This window comes from Onychomys torridus, chromosome 1 (genome assembly GCF_903995425.1).
Source record: "Onychomys torridus chromosome 1, mOncTor1.1, whole genome shotgun sequence".
Taxonomy (NCBI): Eukaryota; Metazoa; Chordata; class Mammalia; order Rodentia; family Cricetidae; genus Onychomys; species Onychomys torridus.
The window spans coordinates 157,862,629-157,881,907 of record NC_050443.1 but is presented as its reverse complement, the minus strand read 5'-3'; the positions used below and the strand labels follow the sequence as shown (position 1 = coordinate 157,881,907).

Below are 19,279 nucleotides of genomic sequence, written 5' to 3'. Positions count from 1 at the left end.
ATTTCTTTAATGTAACTGTATATATTACTTTTCTTTTCTCTTCCAAGCCTGTGTGCATTTTTACACACACTGTAAACTGTTTAGAGCTTTATCCCATTTGAATCTGTCTTATTGTGAATCTATTGCTTTAAATTGCAGCATTTGTAAGACTGAAACAGCCACTGTGGCTGTTGGCTCTGCCCACCTCATCTTTCCAACATGGTCGCGGTATGTTTACTGCCAGCTCTGGGAGCCAACAACTCTCAAAAAGCAGTAGGTCTATGCTTCTATCAAAATAGCATGAAGCACAGAAACCTCTTTTTTTTTGTACTACCAAAGGCTAAATCCACCACATACCATGTTGCACGACTTACAGAAACCTCTGTGTAACTCGGTAGGAATAGGTCAAGCCCACATGCTAAGAACCTGCATAGCCCAAGCCTGCATGTTGCAGCATCTTGCCAACCACATGAGACATGTTTCTGGCTTCTTTTAGAATTGGTTATTAAGTATTTTTAGGTTTTAAGTGGAAACTTGAGCCATTAGGTGCCATTTATAACTGTAGTATTCCTGTGTCCACCCAGCTCCTGTAACCACTCAGGCCCAATTAAACATACAGAGGTTTATATTACTTATAAACTGTATGGCCATGGCAGGTTCTTGCTATCTGTTCTTATATCTTAAATTAATCTATTTATATAAATCTATATCTTGCCACATGGCTCCTGGCTTATGGGTATCTTACATCAATCTTCTCCTCGTAGTGGCTGGCAACATCTGTCTGCCTCAGCCTTCTTCCACCCAGCATTCTCCTCTCTCTCTGTCCTGCCTACACTATCGTTCCTGACAATCAGCATTTTATTAATCAATCAATCATAGCAACATATATTCAGAGCATACAGGTCATCCCACAGCAATGGTATCTCTCCCTAATCTAGGAACTCTTCTTCCTAACTACTAGGTGTGCCTAAATTTTTAAATGTATATCCAAGGTAATTTTTTTCCTAAACTCCTTAATTTTTCTTCTGTCCCTAGTCTATCTGTCCCAAGAGATTTCAAAGCAATTGCAAACTGATCCAGTAACTCCAAGGCCAGCTGTTTTCTCAGAATCCACATCCTAGTCCAGCCTCACAGACTGCACTCCCCAAGCTTCTGATGGTCCCACAAACCAGGACATTGAATGAATGACATAGTCCTGCTCTCCCTGACCTTGACCAACATTCCAGCTTTCTTGGGTCTCTAACCGTGATTCCCCAATGTCAGCAGAAAGCAGCCAGAAAGAACAACTCATACTTATCCCTTACCCAACAACCTAATAATGAAACACAAATTTGGAAATGAAGGCAGTCCTAAGCATGGCAAGCATTCCACCTCAGGTTTTCCCTCTTACCCTTCTCCCCCATTCTTTCTACCTTGCTAAACCACTAGATTACATTCCTAAAGCTAGTCACCAAGGTCTATTCTTTATTTGTCCACTTTCTCTGCCTGAGGCTGACTACCAAGGCCCAGCTAAAGAAGTATTGAAGCACAGCAATCAAAAGAACCCTTTTGGCTATTCTAATTAACATGCTCCATCAAAATTAACCAACTGATCCTAACATAGGTTTTCCCACTTTCCCTTTATAAACTGCCATTTGTCTGTGGGCCACATCCCTTCCCCATCTCCCTTGCCCCTTTTCTCTTCACTCTTGTACTCTGTTTCCTGTCTTCGTCTTTTATTCCCTTCCGTTTTTTCCACTGGGGTAAATAAATCTCCTTTGTGCTGAGAACTTGGTCTTGGCATGTCTTGGGCCATCTTATTTTCAACCTTCCCCAACAGAGTTGCCACATTTAATTACACCTAATCCTTAAATATGTTTCTGTGCCTTGATGCACAGATGGAAATGAATTTCTGTTTCCTGCTGAGGAAAGCATGAAGTAGTCACTTTACTTAAAGTTTCCACTCTCATCTACACAGTAGCAGGCTCAAAGGTCTTGGGGTTGGGGAATACCCTGTTGTCATTCAAAGCGGATGTCAGTGATGTTAGTACTACTTCTGTGCTCTGGAAATAACACACAGACAAACGGGGTTGCAAAGAACTCATGGAATTGGAGGACAGAAAGGAAATCATTTTACTCAGTCTTTTCATCTGTGAAGGGACACCAAGTCCAAAAAAGGAAGGTGACATTGCCAGCTAGTAAGTTCACATAACAAATAAGGATGAGCTTGTAGCTAGTAACAGAGCTCTCATTAACTTGCTCTCTTGTAGCGTTTGAAATACAGAGAACCTGGGTAATTCTTGTCAAAACTTCTGAAACAGTTTCCCTGATAAGGGACTTGACACTGGCAACAGTCACGCTCACTGCTCTAGTTCATCATGTCAGTCCTCACACAACACATGTAGTATTGTTTTTTTCTTGGTTTGTTTTATTTTTTTTTAATTTATTTACTTTAGTTCTTCTACTCATTTTCCCTAATTGAACCTCTCCTTTTTGGTTGTCTTTTGCCTCTTTGTGATTTCTGGTTTTCTTATGCTAACAATAACCTGTTTCACATTGGAACAATTCTTCTCATTATGTAGACCCTGCCCCCAGTGCCAGGGTCTAATCCATTCTTTCACCTTGGAGGTCAATGGAAGATTCTTTTTTTAATTTCAAATGTCCTCTAGTTTGTTCATGGCGTTTTTATGAGTGATCAGCTTAATCTAGTTAATGATGTTCTCATCTGAGATACAAATATGTCCACAGAAATACTGGATTATTACCAGCTAAGTGATTTGTATTAATTGAAAAGCATGGAGAAGTGTTTTTATTATAAGAATAAGCTAGCCAACAAAAAAAAACAAGATATTTGAAATATGATGATTTTCTCTTAATTTCTGTACAGATTATCAGTTCATCACAGAAACTGAGGCAACATGCGAATTGCCTGCACCAGCTGAAGCCAGACCTGGTCTAAGCACAGAATGTTCTTCCCTAGAAGAGAATATCTTCACAGAAATTTCTTCTCTATGCCACATGTTTCATCAAACTTCTCCAAACTGACCTTTGCCAACGCTTTCTTGTAGTACAATGATCCTGGCAATTGTTCTCTGAACAAGCAGAGGTAAACTTTTCATCCCCATTAGCAGCATGGGAGCTGCCACCAAAACAATGAGAAGAAGCTGGCAATGCAGGACAGCAGCTGCAGCCTCTATGGTCCTGCTGCCATCCTTAGTGGCCCAGCCTGGCCCTGGCTGCAGCTTCTCTACAGCAGTCTTCCCAGGTTGGCCTCGAACTTGGGATCCTCCTTCTTCCACCTCCTTCAGTGAATCCTACCTGAGTATACCACCACAACCAGCTGTGTACATCTCAGGCCTGAGCTAGGAACTACAAGGCCAAAGGCAAGTGGCTTTTTAGTGAATTTGTGCCCAAAAGCAAAGTGGTATAGAGAAAATTCAACGTATATATGTGTTTATAACATATAGAGTCAGTGATCAAGGGTAAACAATACATAGAACCATATAATGGGTGCAGAGAACAATCTTGAAAATAATGTACAGTTTTTTTGTGAATAAAAGTCATCTCAAAGTAAAATTCTGTGTTCCTGGGTTATGCTCACACACAGTTGGCTCCACAATAAAGTATCTCTTATACCATTAAAAGAATCAGGCCAAAGATGTTCATCTGATCTACACAACTATCAGTGTATTCCAGAAACATCAAATTTGATAGGGGAGATATTAAATTTACAGTCCTTCATCCTAATCAGCAATGAGACAAGTGATGCCCATTGCACCTGGTTCTGTTCATCATTACACTGCAATTCATCAAAATGAAGAGAAACTATGACCACAGGAATATGAAAAGTACATAGAAAAGTATTAGCCCACATAACAACTTCAAATTCCACATACATTTAAAGATGCCTCATTGGAAATAATAAAATTCACATGTCTAGATGAAAATAAGACCAATGAAGTGATTACATCAATTGTTTCCATTAAGCAGATGGAAATAGCAGAGGCGTTAGAGAAATAGTAACAAAGATGTTGACCCAGATGTATCTGTACCTGCAGAAGTTCTGCCCTCCAGGCACATGGACTCAGCTGTGGCAGATGTCAGATTACCTTGGTCATGGATCTCTTTTTATTACTTGAATAAATACACAGTTACAATAGAAGGGATGATCAAACTCACTCTGTCGACAGCAAGGAGTCTTGCCCATCTTCACGTGGTGATTATTAGTATCCAAGGAAAGCCAGCTATTGCTCACAGAGACTGGAAATCAAGAATATCTTGATGAAGAGGAATGGAACCTGTTGTATTGCAAACTAAGCACTGACTGTGAGACATGATTTTGCTACAGATACAACTGATATTGCTCCAAACCATAGTGTAAACACTAACTGAAGATCAGCTTTTGACTACAAACTGCTCAGAACAATTTCAAGCTGGCTAGATGAGATCCCTGCAATGACGATTTCATCAGGATGATGATAATACCACTATGCTGACAAACAACACTCAAAGATAGGCTTTGGACTATAAACTGCTCAGGACAATTTTGAGATGGCTAGCTGAGATGAACCAGCCTCACAGATTACATGAGCAAGGGCTTGAGACAAGCCCTGCACTTTCCCATTATGCAGAGACTGGACATATGATACAGCTAACTCTCTCAGGACTTGGCAACTAACCCAAAAATATTTCTTTCAGGATTGCCAAAAGATGCCTTCAGCTCAGACAGCAAGAAGTAATCTTAAGAGCACAATGCCCACATTCCCAAGAGGTAGGATGGGTGGTTATTGGTCATTCAATGGGTTGTGGATAATTGTCATTGTTTACATTGGTTAGTTATTTGTTAATGTTAATTGTTAACATTGTTAAAAGTTGTAATTGTCAGTGGTCAGAAAAAAACATTAATAAAGGAAATTAGATTTGAGGTTCTTGTTTGAAAAGAAAAGAAAAAAGAGGGTATAGATAAGTGGTAGATTATTGAGTCTAATCTAAAAAAAAAGATATAGAAATGATGGATGAAATTTAGGTTATTGAATCTATTACTCTGAAGAGAAAAAAGAGGATATAGATATGATAAGATAAAAGGTAGATTATTATTGAATCTACTCTCAAAAAAGATATAGAAAAGATAGAATAAAGGGTAGGTTGTTGAATCTACTTCAAAAAGAACAAAGAGAGAATATGGGTATGATAAGATAAAAAGTAGATTATTGAATCTACTTTTAGAAATCAACTACTAGTTTTAAAATTTTTCATTCAATTGAATTTTTGTATATTGTATGCCAACTATGTATATTGATACAAATTTGAGATTGGTTTTGTTAGAAAATAGTGTACATATATGTCTAATCTTGTTCAAGGTATTGTACCTAAACAGTTTATTTAACAATGTAATGCAAATTGCTAGTCCTTGAAAGTTATTTTCACAAACCACTTAGGATATAAAGAAATGAAAGTTAGTCATTACAATTGAACTTGTAGTTATATTAGATATGTTTTCAAGGTCAAACAGAATTATCTTTTAGATAGGTCATCTTCAAACACTTCAGGTATCTACAGAATATATCACTTAAGATATTTTAATAACATGAATTCTTTTTTATGACAATGAGAAATGTCTACTCCATGCAGCATCTATCTACTTCAGAGAAGATAATGGGCATTGAACAAACTCCTCGTGGAGTTTACTTTCATTGTGGCAAAAGTTAGCTACTGGGCAATAAAGTGCCCATATTTTAACTGATATCTGCATGCTGTTTAAAATAGACAAGCAGGACACCAAAGAAAGGACTGCCAATCTTTGCCATGACAAAGTAGGAAGGCTCTTTAGAAAACCCTGCTTCACAGATGAGTCTGTCAGATGTGCTATGCCTATAGGCTGAAGATGCATACCACACGTTGCAGAGAAATCTTGAGTGACTGTCCAGACAGCCAGTTGTTTCTATCATTTCTCACATTTTTTTGGAACTCGCTTGTTTGCACTTCATGTTTACTTAGGTAATATTATTATCTTCTCGGGTCTCTAAGGGAGTTGTAGATTAGATAGTTATAGTTTTCCTTGTTAACAAATTCAAAAAAGAAACTCACTAAGAGATGTAATGTGTATAAGTTTGACAGACATCAAAAGATAGTTTTATGTTGGTAATACACATTAAGATAGAAAGTGAACTAGGTGCAAAATTTTGGACTCACCAAAATAGGATGAATAATGGGATTTTTTGTTTGAATCTGCCAAATGTTAATGGACTGGACATTGTTAATGTAATTCTTGACTATATATATTGTATATACTTATTGTACTTATTGTATATAGTTTTTATATTAGTTAAATCCTTCTTTTATTATTTTAGAGAGAAAAAGCTGAAATGTGGTGATATATTGTGTGCCCTAATATATTGTGTACCCTAACAAAATTATCTGGGGATCAGAGGACAAAGACAGCCACCAGATTAGACATAGAGGCCAGATAGTGGTGGCACACACCCTTAGTCCAATCACTTGGGAGGCAGAGATACATCTGGATCTCTGTGAGTTCAAGGAAACACTAAGAACAGAGTCAGGAAATGGTGGCACACTCCTTTTAATCCAGCACTTGAGATCTCATGCCTTTGCTTGGAAAGTACCATATACCTTTAATCCCAGGAAGTGACATGGCTGAGTGGAGAAGGGTAAATAAGGTGAGAGGAGACAGGAACTAAGAGCAGTTCAACTGAGACTTGCCAGTGTAAGGACTCAGAGGCTTTTAGACTGAGGATTTGTAGAAACAGGATTGGCTGAGGAATTAGCCAGGTGAAGTTGACTGTGGCTTGCTCTGTTTCTCTGAACTTTCAGGTTTCACCCCAATCTCTGGCTCTGGGTTGTTTTTTTTATTAATAAGACCTTTTAAGAGTCGTGTTATAATTCTATGTTAAAGAAATGTCTGCCCATAAATTTTCTTCCTTAAAATTTTTAGATTTTTTTTTATATAAAAACAGAGGTGTTGGCATAAAACTAAGTTAAAAATGTTCCTTTATGTGGTTCTGTTTGTACTTAGTTCATTTCTGTGGCCAGTTTCTTTGAAGACATCAAAAACTACTCATTGGTTACCAGATATTACAGATGAAAAATGAAGCATTTTTGTAGTAATAACTTCATCTGGAAAGGATGAAGTTGTTCTCTACTGGGCAGTCCTGTATTTTTGAGGAGTCAGGTTGGGACAAAAAGATATTGGTTAGGTTCCTGTTACTAACATCATATGGAGATGATATAACTAACTTTGCCAGTAGCAGTGGGTTTTGCTGTGTGATAACAGACTTAGTTTATGGATTATGTTGCCAGTCTGCTCTGGCTACAGGACCCTCCCGAGTTAAGATTGTTGATGTCTATGGCTAATATACATAACTTGTTTATGTTTATGTCCTTAGACCCACCTAAGTGGTAAATAAAACAAAGCACAAGAAAAAGTGTGACATATCAGTAGCCAGAAGTTTCTCCGGTCCTGCTCAGCCCCAAGGTCTGGGTGAATCTCTCCCATCAGTGGTCCAGTAGCCCCTTATAAAATAATTACTCAGAGGCTTATATTAATTACATACTATATGGCCTATGGCTTTAGCTTTTGGCTAGCTAACTCTTTCATCTTAAATTAACCCATTCCTATTTATCTATATGTTGCCATGTAGCTGTGGTATTACCAGTCTGCTGGCATTTTGTTGCTCCTTTTTCTGTGGCTGATGTCTCCTCGACTCTGCCCTTCCTCTCTCTTTATCTCTACTTGGGTTTTCCACCTGGCTGTAAGCTTTCTTCCAATAGGCCAAAACAGCTCTATTTGGACCACACATACTCACGGAATACAGAAAGATATACCACAGCACATATCTTTTCATAGCTTCCTTGCATTTAGAGCCTAGTTTGAGGCAAGTGTTTCATCAGCTAAATTTATATCCTTTCATCCTTCTGCTGCTGGATCATGATATAATTGGTCTCTTTTTAATCTAGTCAAGTAGAATAATCCATTTTTTCCTCTGTGAAATAACCTGGTGGAGAAATAAGCATGACTTCACAGGTGATTCTCCCTTCTGATAAATAGGATATGTAGCTGAAGTTATTCTGTTCCTGCCCAGCTCCTGCAGCCCTCAGACCCAAGTAAATACATAGAGACTTATTATTTACAAACTGTATGGTATAATGGCTCTTACTAGCTGTTATTATATCTTAAATTAACCCATTTCTATTAATCTATAAGTTGCCACGTGGTTTGTGGCTTACCAGTATCTTTACATGTTGCTTCTCATCACAGTGGCTAAAAGCTCTCCCTGCCTCAGCCTTCCACTTTCCATAATTCTCCTTCTTTGTCCTGCCTATACTTCCTGCCTGGCTACTGGCCTGTATTTTATTTATCAATCAATCATCCATAGCACTTCCCTTTTCTTTTTTTCAAAAAGGAAAGTTTTTAACTTTAACATAGTAAAATTACATATAACAAAACAATTATTAAGCAGAAATTACAGTTACAATATCTAATATATTTATAATATCTAGTCTATTTATTTTTGGCAAAATTAAAGAAGATATCCTATCTATCCTATATTTGTGAGTCTAAGGTTTCATATCTTTTATCTTAACTAAGGAAATTATAACTATCTAGTCTTAAACTACATCAAAGACCTCAGAAGGATATAATATTACCTAAGAAACAGGAGAAGGACACAGGCAACTTCCAGGAGTCTTGCAAAAATAAACAGGGACAGCTGGCAGCCTGGACAGTCATCCAAAGTTCCTTTGTAAAGTTGTGCCATCTGTCTTCAGCCCACAGGTCTAGAGTCTCTCAGACACTTCTCTCTGTGTCCTGTAGAATGTCTGGCACTTTCCTCTGCAAAGCAAAAACCTGAAGAATCATTTTGGAAAGCAAATTTTAGTGGTCACCTTCCTATGGGTCCTGTATGTCCAGTTGATACATTTTTCAAGCAGTCTAGGCAAGAACAGTTTCTTGCCCAAATGGCTATTTTTGCCAAGAAGATAAACTCCATATAGAGTGTCACTGATGTCCATCCTCCTCTCTGAAGTAAATTAGTGCTGCCAGGAGAAGACATGTCTCACTATCTAGAAAGTCTAAATTTTTTAAAACATTTTAAATGCCATATTCTGTAGGTCTTTGAAGTGTTTGAAGATTGCCTACCCAATTGAATTATATCTATATATACCTAGAAAACTTAACATGACTTAAGTTTGACTATCATAGAAGACTAATTATTAATCTGTATTTCTTAATTATCCATTAAAATCTAAATGAGTTACATAAACATAATACCTCAAATGAGAGTAAATATATATATATATACAGTATAACAAAATTAAGTTTAAACTTGTATCAATAAACTAAAATCTATAGCAATGTAAAACATTTTAAACAAGTAGCTCTTTAAAAGCAGATTCAATAATCTACCCTGTCATTGTATCATAACTATACCATATCCCCTTTCTTCTTTTAGAAAGATGTTGTATTTATAATTAACCTGTTTTAAATAAAAATATTGGTTTTTCTCTGTCCCACACCAGAGGGCTCTTCTGATATGGGACATAAGACTCTCTCAACCTTTTGTTTTAGTAATATGCTTGGGTTTAGAGAAGGAGTGAGCCAATTCCATCTCCAAAGCCAGCTTGGTATATTTGGGAATTTGGGTGTAGCTTCTCATACTACTTCCTGCTGGAAGAGGGTACTTGTATTCTTACGGGGACATAAAGAAAATTTTAGGCTTATGGGGTAGTCCATGAGGCTGTATTGTCTGAGCCACTTGCCTTGAAACCGTTCTGGATATTAGATCATCTGGGCCATGGTGTCATTGGAGACCTTTTAGGGGGTCTTGGATGGTCAAACCTGATGTATGTTAATCTGGAACAAATTCATAGCTTCTTGATTTGTGTGGAAACAAAAGCATAGCAACCTTTCCAAAGCAACGTATCTTTAGATCAAATTTTAAAGTCAAGGTATCTTTAAAGTATCCATATTGGCTTAGCTCAACAGCTTTTACAATCATATGTCTTTCTGCAGTAAAAAATATCAAAGACAACACAGTCCAGATTCTTTGTGTAATAGCCATCTTTACATAGCTTATTTTTCTTTTCTTTTTTTTTCCTTATTATATTTGTGTTTTAATTTTACACATCAGTCATGGGTACCCCTGTCCTACCCCCTCCTGCCACCACCCCTATCTCCTGCCCAGCCCCTCTCCTCCATTCCTATCTCCTCCAGGGCCAAGAATCCCCTGGAGAATCAATTAAACCCAGTGGATTCAGTACAGGCAGGTCCAGTCCCCTCCTTCCAGGCTGAGCAAAGTGTCCCTGTGTAAGCCCAAGGTTCCAAACAGCCAGCTCATGCACTAAGGACAAGTCTGGGTCCCACTGCCTGGGGGCCTCCCAAATAGTTCAAGCTATTCAATTGTCTCACTTATCCAGAGGGCATTATCCAGTTGTGGGCTCCACAGCCTTTGGTTCATAATTCATGTGTTTCCATTAGTTTGGCTATTTGTCCCTGTGCTTTTCCAATCTTGGTCTCAACAATTCACAATCTTACAGTCCCTCCTCTTTCTTGACAATTGGACTCCTGGAGCTCCACCTGGGGCCTGGCCCAGGATCTCTGAATCCACTTCCATCAGTTATTGGATGAGAGTTCCAGCATGACAGTTAGGGTGTTTGGTCATCTGATCACCAGACTAGGTCAGATCAGGCTTTCTCTTGATCATTGCCAGTAGTCTACAGTGAATGTATCATTGTGGATTTCGGGGGACCTCTGTAGCACTTTGCTTCTTCCTGTTCTCATGTGGTTTTCATTTATCATGGTCTGTTGTTCCTTGTTCTCCCTTTCTGTTCTTGATCCAGCTAGGATCTCCTGCTCCCCTAAGCTCTCTTTCCCTTAAACCTTGCCCTTCATTGCTCCCACTGTCATCCACGCTGTTCATGTAGATCTCATCCATTTCTCTGTCATTGGGAAATCCCTGTGTCTTTCTTAAGGTCCTGTTTTCTAGGTATCCTCCCTGGAGTTGTGTAGCAGTCTAGTCATCTTTGTTTTACATCTAGTATCCTCCTATGAGTGAGTACATACCATGTTTGTCTTTCTGAGTCTGGGTTACCTCACTCAGGATGCTTTTTTTCTAGATCCATCCATTTGCCTGCAAACCTCATGATGTCATTGTTTTTCCTCTGCTGAATAGTACTCCATTGCATATATGTATCATATTTTTACTTTCTCTTTAAAGACTTTATTTTCAAAAACTATCTATTTCTTAAATATAACTGTCTATATTCCTTTTCTTTTCTCTTCCAAACCTATGTACATTTTTACACACATTGTAAACCATTTAGAACTTTATCCAATTTGAATCTGTCTTATTGTGAATCTATTGCTTTAAATTGCAGCATTTGTAAGACTGAAATGGACACTGTGGCTACTGGCTCTGCTCACCTCATCTTCCCAACATGATGGTGGTACCTTTACCACCAGCTCTGGGTGCCATCAACTCTTAGAAGCAGTGGGTCTATGCTTCTATCAAAGCAGCATGCAGCCCAGAAACCTATTTTTTCTTGTAGTAGCAAAGGCTAAATCCATCTTCACCATTGTTGCACCATGTGTAACTTGGTGGGAATAGGTCACGCCCACATGCCATGAACCTGCCATAGAGTAGCTGAAGCTCTCATATTTCAGCATCTCGCCACCTGCATGAGACATGTTTCCAGCTCCTTTTAGAATTGATTATTAAGTATTTTCAGGTTTCAGGTTGAAACTCGAGCCATTGGCCACCATTTGTAGCTGAAGTTTTCCTGGTCCTGCCTGTCCCATTGTCAGGACAAATCTCTCTCACCCACCATTCCTGCAGCAACTTGGACCCAAGCAAGCAAACACACAGAGACTTATATTACTTATAAGCTGTATGGCCATGGAAAGCTTCTTGCTATCTAGTTCTTATATCTTAAATTAACCCATTTCTATAAATTTATACCTTGACATGTGGCTTGTGGCTTATCAGTATCTTACATCATACTTGTCATGGTGGCGGCTGGCAGCATCTCCTGACTCAGCCTTCCACTTCCCAGCCTTCTCCTCTCTTTTTGTCCCACTAATACTTTCGCCTGGCTACTGGCCAATCAGCACTTTATTTATTAATCAATCATAGCAACAGATTCACAGTATATATACAGAACATCCCATAGCAAAGATAAGTGATTTCTTTAAGCAGACTAGAGCCACTGATAGGATAAGAAGGAACCCATGATATTGCTATTATTGTTATGGTAGATTTAAGACTTTCTAGGCCAAGGGGATTGTGTTGTGCCTTCAGAAACTCTGTCATTGTAGCAACGAAACAGTCATGAGCAGTGGGTAAATAATTGGTTATGAATATAATATGTTCAATATCTATTAACATTAACTCTTAATTTTCACACAGTTTACATATGTCAATAATATTCTTTTTAGCTTTAAAACTTTAAACATATTTAGTTAAGCTACATTATAATATGTGGGTCATCCTTGTAAGAGCTTTGTAAGGCACATTCCTAAAAACTTTGAATGGATGAGAGATTAGTTTGTTTACTAGTTAGGGAGAACTTACCAGCTCCCAGCAATTTCTATGTATCTTTAGAAGATTTGTTCATTTAGCTGACATCAGCTCTTCTTACCCTCATCTTATTTTGTTTAATTTTATTTTTTCTCACTCATTCTATTCCATTCCTTTCTTTCCTTCTCCCAAAGAGTCCTCATCCTGCTTTTCTGACACATAAGCATGTATGTATTTCTGTGTTTGAGTCTGTGCATTCATAAAAAGAGATAGATTATATACATGACTGAACACCTCTTTTATGGCACATAACCCTGCATATACTTCTTTATATAAATACAGATATAGATAGATTCTGTAAATGAAAAAAAAAAACAAATGGCATTTGTCTTTCTAAATATTACCTGTTGTACTCAATGAACAGTCTCCCATTCTATAAAAAACTCAATGAATTATTCAATCTGGAACCTGGATTCATATGAGGTATATAGATAGATGTGATAAGTTAGAGCAGCTGGTAGTCAGAGAAGCATAAGTCTAATCTGAAGGAAAGGAAGAAGAGACTAGGAAGGTTTAGACCAAGTACTCATGTGAAATATCAGTGGAAGGCACTTTAGTCACACTACTGTGTCTTGCCTCAACCTCCTCCCTCCTGACTACCTGCTCTGTGTATTGAAATATCTCTGCTGATCTTTTTACTTAAATTTCACTATGGAGCAGAGGATGAACTAGGTTATTTTCCTAAAGTATTCTAGCTCTATGATTTCTTTGTAACTTGATTTCTTTCTAAGTATTGTTATAGGGAACAATGGTAATAACATCACTGTCATCAGTGCTGCATGACAGCAAGGAATTCCCCAGCCAAAAGATATTTGACATTGGACATTTTCTAGATGGGAATGGAAACTTTAAGAAAAGTGACTACTTCGTGCCTTTCTCAACAGGTAATAGAAACCCATTTCCATGGCTCCAGTGACATGAGAATCTGTGGAGACTTACACAGTGGCTGCTGTGGAATGTCTTTCTGTATGCTGTGAATGTGTGTTGCTCTGATTGGTTAGTAAGTAAAATGATAATTGGCCAGGCAAGTAGTATAAGCTGACAAGGAGAATTCTGGGAAGAGGAAGGCTGAGTCAGAAGTCTCCAGCCAGACAGAGGAAGCAAGATGACAAGGCAGAACTGAGAAAAGGTACCAAGCCACATGGCTAAATATAAATAATAATTATGGGTTAATTTAAGATATAAGAGCTAGCTAACAAGAAGCCTGCTATGGCCATGGTTTGGAAAAAATATAAGCCTCTGTGTGTTTATTTTGGTCTGAGCAGCATGGGGACCAGACAGGACACAGGAAACATTCCAACTACAAGTGGCACCCTAATGGCCAGTAGACTTGTAATGATCAGGAGTATGACACTGTGTCCATGCACTGTCATGATAAAGAGATTTCTTCTTTGTCAGGCTATGAAACTGAGGCTTTGATTGTTATCCATTGTTCAAAACTGAGAAAGCAGAAGAGTAGAGTGTTTTTAATCTTCCTTTAGCTACATCACAGAAGTACCAAAGAAAGAAAACTTCATTTACACTTCACTCACCATGAAAATAGAGACATAATTTACATTCAGGGTTTTTTGTTTTTGTTTTTGTTTTTTTGTTTTTTTGGGTTTTTTTGTTTGGTTTTTTTTGCTGTGTCACTCGCCTCCATGCTCAAGTATGCAATTACAAGTCTCCAAAAATACAGAAAATTACCAAAGAGCCTCAAATGCACATAAATAAAAATACTTGTCATATTTCAGTTGAACTAGGGCAATGAGAAAGACCCACAGATCTCTGGGTTATTAGGGATAAACCAGGACACACACACACACACACACACACACACACACACACACACACACACATAACTTTATATATTAAAGCAAAATTGGAGCAACATTCTAATAAATGACTTCCTAGCTGCCTCAAAAGGTATTGGTAATGGAGAATTAGAAAAAAAAAAATCCCATATCCTTAAAAGAAATTCATGAACCATTAGATCAGAGAATTTTTACTCAGTTCAGAATTTGAGGAAATTCAAGATCATCATGAGATGATGGAGACATTGTAGATGTGGGCAGGACACTCTGCAAAGATTATCAGGAACCCATTTCTTTCTCATTCATGATGAGAATGATGGATATTGAGTCCACACCTGCAGTATGTATACTGCCTTTGGATATGCAGTTTCTGTCCTTGGCTTTCTTATTTGTGATAATGAATAGAGAATCCCTCTTCCTCAGTCTCCTAGCCATCTGATTACAGATGTGAATAACCACAACTAATTTTTGCCTAATAAGTTGTTTTTTCATGCAGCCATCCATCTGCACACCAACTCAATAACTTATCCTTCATTTATAGTCTCCTGTGTCAGTTACCAGTACAATGATTCTTACATTTACAAATGAGAATAGTAATCTTTGACTTTTTTACCTCTAGGAAAATGGATCTGTGCTGTAGAAGGCCTGGCACGCATGGAGCTGTTTCTATTCCTGACCACCATTTTAAAGAACTTTAAGCTGAAATCGCTGGTTCCCACTAAGGACATCAATATTACCCTAGTGATCCAATGGATTAGCCTCTCTGCCACCCCTTACAAATCTGCTTCATTCCTGTCTAAAGAAGATCAGACTTTCTGGTCCAGGCTGTGTTGTTGTTGTTTTTTTTTTTTTCAACCACCTATAGACCTTCATCCACCTCCTGATCATGGACAAGTTGTCCTTCCTTCCCTTTCATGTATTCCCATTCTTTCAAGACCCAGAAATACCTATCAATCACTTTGCAATTTCTGGAATCACTGCACAAATATATTGCAATTTTCTATTCTCTGCAACAGTGTTATTATTTTGTGTGCTAATGTGTATCTGATCTAGAGTTAAAATAGAACTTCCCTGTAAAATAACTAATATAGTATAGTAATTCATGCTCATTTTACTTCTGCATATTTTCAATAATAAATATATTTAATTTGCATCAACATTACCCCAGTGGCCAATGGATTAACCTCTCTGCCACCCCCTTATAAGATCTGCTTCATTCCTGTCTGAAGAAGATCAGAATTCCTAGCCCAGGCTAGGAATTCCTCAATCGACTTCACACCTTCATCCACCTCCTTCTGATCAGGGACAAGCTGTCCTTCCTTCCCTCTCATGTATTATCATTCTGTCAAGACCCAGAAAACACCTGTCAACCATTTTGCAATTTCTGGAGTCACTGAACAATTATGTTTCTATTTTCTATTCTCTGCAACAGTGTTATTATCCCTTGTGCTAATGTATATCTGGCCTTGAGTTAAAATAGAGCTTCCTTGTGAAATAACTAATACAGTAAGATAATTCTTGGTCATTTTTCTTCTGCATGTTCTCAATAATAAATACATGTGATTTAATTACCTGTTATTAGACTTGCTTACAATGCAGGTAAAAAATGAAAGAAAAAAGTTCACAGCACATCATGCTGGTCCACATATTGTGAAGCACAGAGAATTCAAGCTAGGAAGCTAGAGAAAGTTCATTCACTACAGTACTGGCCACACCAACCTGAAGACCTAAATCCAATCTGCAGCATATGTATAGTGACCAGGCTTTGAGGTGTGTGCTTGTTATACCAACACTGGGAAGAAAGAATAGGAGATCCTGGGAGCTTGCTGGACACCCAACCCAGGCTAAAGAGTGAGCCTTGTGTCCTGGTGGGATACACTATCTCAGAAAACAAGCTTGTCATCTCCTGAGAAACAACACCCAAGGTTCACCTGTGACTTTCACATATATGCACCTGATTATACACACACATTTACACACCCACATTCATACATGTATAACAGAATGTGAAGAGGAATGTGGTACCAGAGTTCTTTGGCCAAGCATCACTTAGAGTCACTGGAAGTATTTGTATTTGAAACAAATAAGCAGTGTCCAGGAATAGCTCCTGTAGAGGACAAGTCACAGGGATGAATACACATGCATGGTCAGGTCATGCCCTGCTTTGCTGCTATTATTAATAAAAGGTAAAATTGTAAATATGCTTTTGACTTGATGTTCTCAGGTTAGATCTGAGCATGCATTTTGATTTCCTGTTGCTGACCATATGCTCTATATGTGACCCCTCTCTTCCCAAAAGAATAATGGTGCCGGGAAGAGTCACATTTTGATAATTTCTAGATGCTATACTTCCTTCCCACTGCTTTACAAGTAATCAACTGACATTACTGATTATCTCCTTCTGTCTTAGTCTCAAAGGAGCCACTTTGTCTGGCATTGCTAAGTTCTTACCTTAGAGCCTACTGCAGAGATATGTCTGTACATATATTAGTGCATAAGAATACATTTAGACATGCTATTCATGTGCTACAAAATGTGGCTATTTAAAAATGAGCTAAAATACTAATATTATACAAAGTTATGTATTTTTACAGTAAAGATATTCCATACACTTTACTCCACTATTCTCAGGCCTCTAAACTTGGATTCAGACTTGCCACTTGTTTTTCGGAGTATTCCTGTTGCAGTCTGATTACAGAGGAAATTCTCATTTCTAAGACCATGTGAATCAATTGCTTTGATAAAGTAACTCTCATCTATCTATCATCTATATATCTATCTATTATCTCACTCTGTGTGTATTTTGTATCTCTTTCCTATGTCTGTCTGTCAACCTATGCTTCTACCTATCTATCATATTAGTTCTGTCTCTTAAGAAAAATTAGCTATTTAAGAAGTGTTTTTCTTGACATGTTTTTATTATTTATCTTGAAGTTTGTTGAGCATATATTTCTAGAATGCAAATAATTTATTTTGCTATTCTTCAGGAATTTTTTAATTTTTTTTTTTCCCGGAGCTGAGGACCAAACCCAGGGCCTTGTGCTTGCTAGGCAAATTTTCTACCACTGAGCTAAATCCCCAACCCCTTTTTTATTTTTTTATTAAGAAATTTTTTTCATTTATTTTACACACCAATCAAAGATCCCCCTATTCCCTCCTCTCACACCCCCATCCCCCTCCCAAGCCACTCCCCACTTCCACCCACAAAGAGGCAAGGCCTCCTATGGCAAAGCACATCAAGTAGAGGCAAGTCCCAGACTCCCCTCTGCCTCAAGGCTGCACGAGGTGTCCCATCATAGGTAGTGGTTTCCAAAAAGCCCACTCATGTACCAGGGTTGGATTCTGATCCTACCGCCAGGGGGCCTCCCAAGCAGATCAAGCTACACAATTGTCTCACTATGCAGAGGGCCTAGTCCAGTCCCATGGAGTCTTCACAGCCGTTGATCCAACTTTCATGAGTTCCCTCCAGTTTGATTTGGTCATCTCTGCAGGTTTCCCCATCTTGATCCTGATGCACTTGCTCATAGAATTCCTCTTCTCTCTCTTTGACTGGACTCCTAAAGCTCTGTCTGGTGTTTGACTGTGGGTATCTGCATCTGCCTCCATCAGTCATTGGAGAAAAGCTCTGTGATGACAGTTAGGGTATTCACCTGTCTAATTCACTGGGGTAAGCCAGTTCAGTTCAGAAAAACTCTCTACTATTTCTAGTAGGCCAAGCTAAGGTCATCCTTGGGGATTCCTGGCAATTTCCCTAGGATTCTCTCTATCTCCATGATATATCCCTCTATCATGGTATCTCTCTCATTGCTTTCCCCCTCCATCCCTGTTCCAGTTCAATCATCCCATCCCCTTATGTTCTCATCCCCTATCCCCTATACTCCATTGCCCACCCCTCATCCCCATTTTACTCATGGAAATATCATCTATTTCCCCTTCCCAGGGTGATCCATGTGTCCTTCTTTGGGTCTTTTTTGTTAGTTAGCTTCTCTGGAGTTGTGGGTTGTTGTCTGATTATTCTTTACTTTATATGTGGTATCCATTTATAAGTGAGTACATACCATTGTGTATATGTACCACATTTTTTAAGTCCATTTTTCAGTTGAGGGGCATCTAGATTGTTTCCAGGTTCTGGCTATTATGAATAATGCTGCTATGAACATAGGTGAGCATGTGTCCATGTGGAATGATTGAGCATTCTGTGGGTATATGCCCGAGAGTGGTATAGTTGTGTATTGAGGTAGATTGATTACCAATTTATGAGAAATCGTCTTCAGGCATTTTTAAATGAGTTATAATGTATTATGTTGTTTTGTGGGAATTAGGTAATCTACTGAATCTTGACCCCTCATTTGTAATATGGATTCTCCCATGATATCTTAAAATATGGTTTTCTCCTCCACACTTTGTTGCAAAAAGAAAAAAACATTGTAAAATTCTTCATTTACTAGTAGTGAGCCTCTTCATCTGCATAACATATTTCCTTTAATATAAAACAAACATGTCTGAACATTTTTATGGGCCTCAATTACTATTCCTCATTTTGTCTCTGATCTTTATATATGTGTTTTATTATGCATATGTGGTACTTCTTGACTGGCTTTCACATTGTTTGCCTTTCTATTCCTTTTATATCAAATGAATATTTATGTATATATGCATATAAAATAATAAATTTTGTCATAGTTATGTGTCTTTGGTTAATATACCCATTTTCATATATCATTATGTTCTTAATTTCCATTAATTCTTTGATGTTTATTACTGAACTAGGTACAGTTTAACAGCTGAAACCACTTATGGCACAAGAATTAACACCTGAGTTCAGATTCCCAGCACCCACATGAAAGCTGGGCATGTCTGCACACTTCTGAAACCATATATCTTGATTTACTATAGCCACTCTTTATGTATGAATCCAAACTTTCAGGCACTGGCCAA

The 19,279-nt window shown here is 38.1% G+C and overlaps 1 protein-coding gene across 1 annotated transcript; it reads left to right on the top strand.

Annotated features, from left to right (window-relative positions):
* Positions 1–198: 198 nt before the first annotated feature.
* LOC118578265 (cytochrome P450 2C29-like) lies at positions 199–15,568 on the top strand. Its single transcript, XM_036179053.1, has 4 exons — positions 199–207; positions 13,291–13,432; positions 14,961–15,073; positions 15,500–15,568. The coding sequence occupies exons 1-4, from the start codon at positions 199–201 to the stop codon at positions 15,566–15,568; spliced, it is 333 nt and encodes a 110-aa protein (XP_036034946.1).
* Positions 15,569–19,279: the final 3,711 nt, after the last annotated feature.

What these genes read in the sequence shown, in the direction of transcription:
- LOC118578265 (XM_036179053.1), top strand. An exon ending in CTTCGTGCCTTTCTCAACAG is followed by an intron (nt 13,433 to 14,960) that starts GTAATAGAAACC and finishes TTTTACCTCTAG; the next exon opens with GAAAATGGATCTGTGCTGTA. An exon ending in TTCCCACTAAGGACATCAAT is followed by an intron (nt 15,074 to 15,499) that starts ATTACCCTAGTG and finishes ATTTGCATCAAC; the next exon opens with ATTACCCCAGTGGCCAATGG.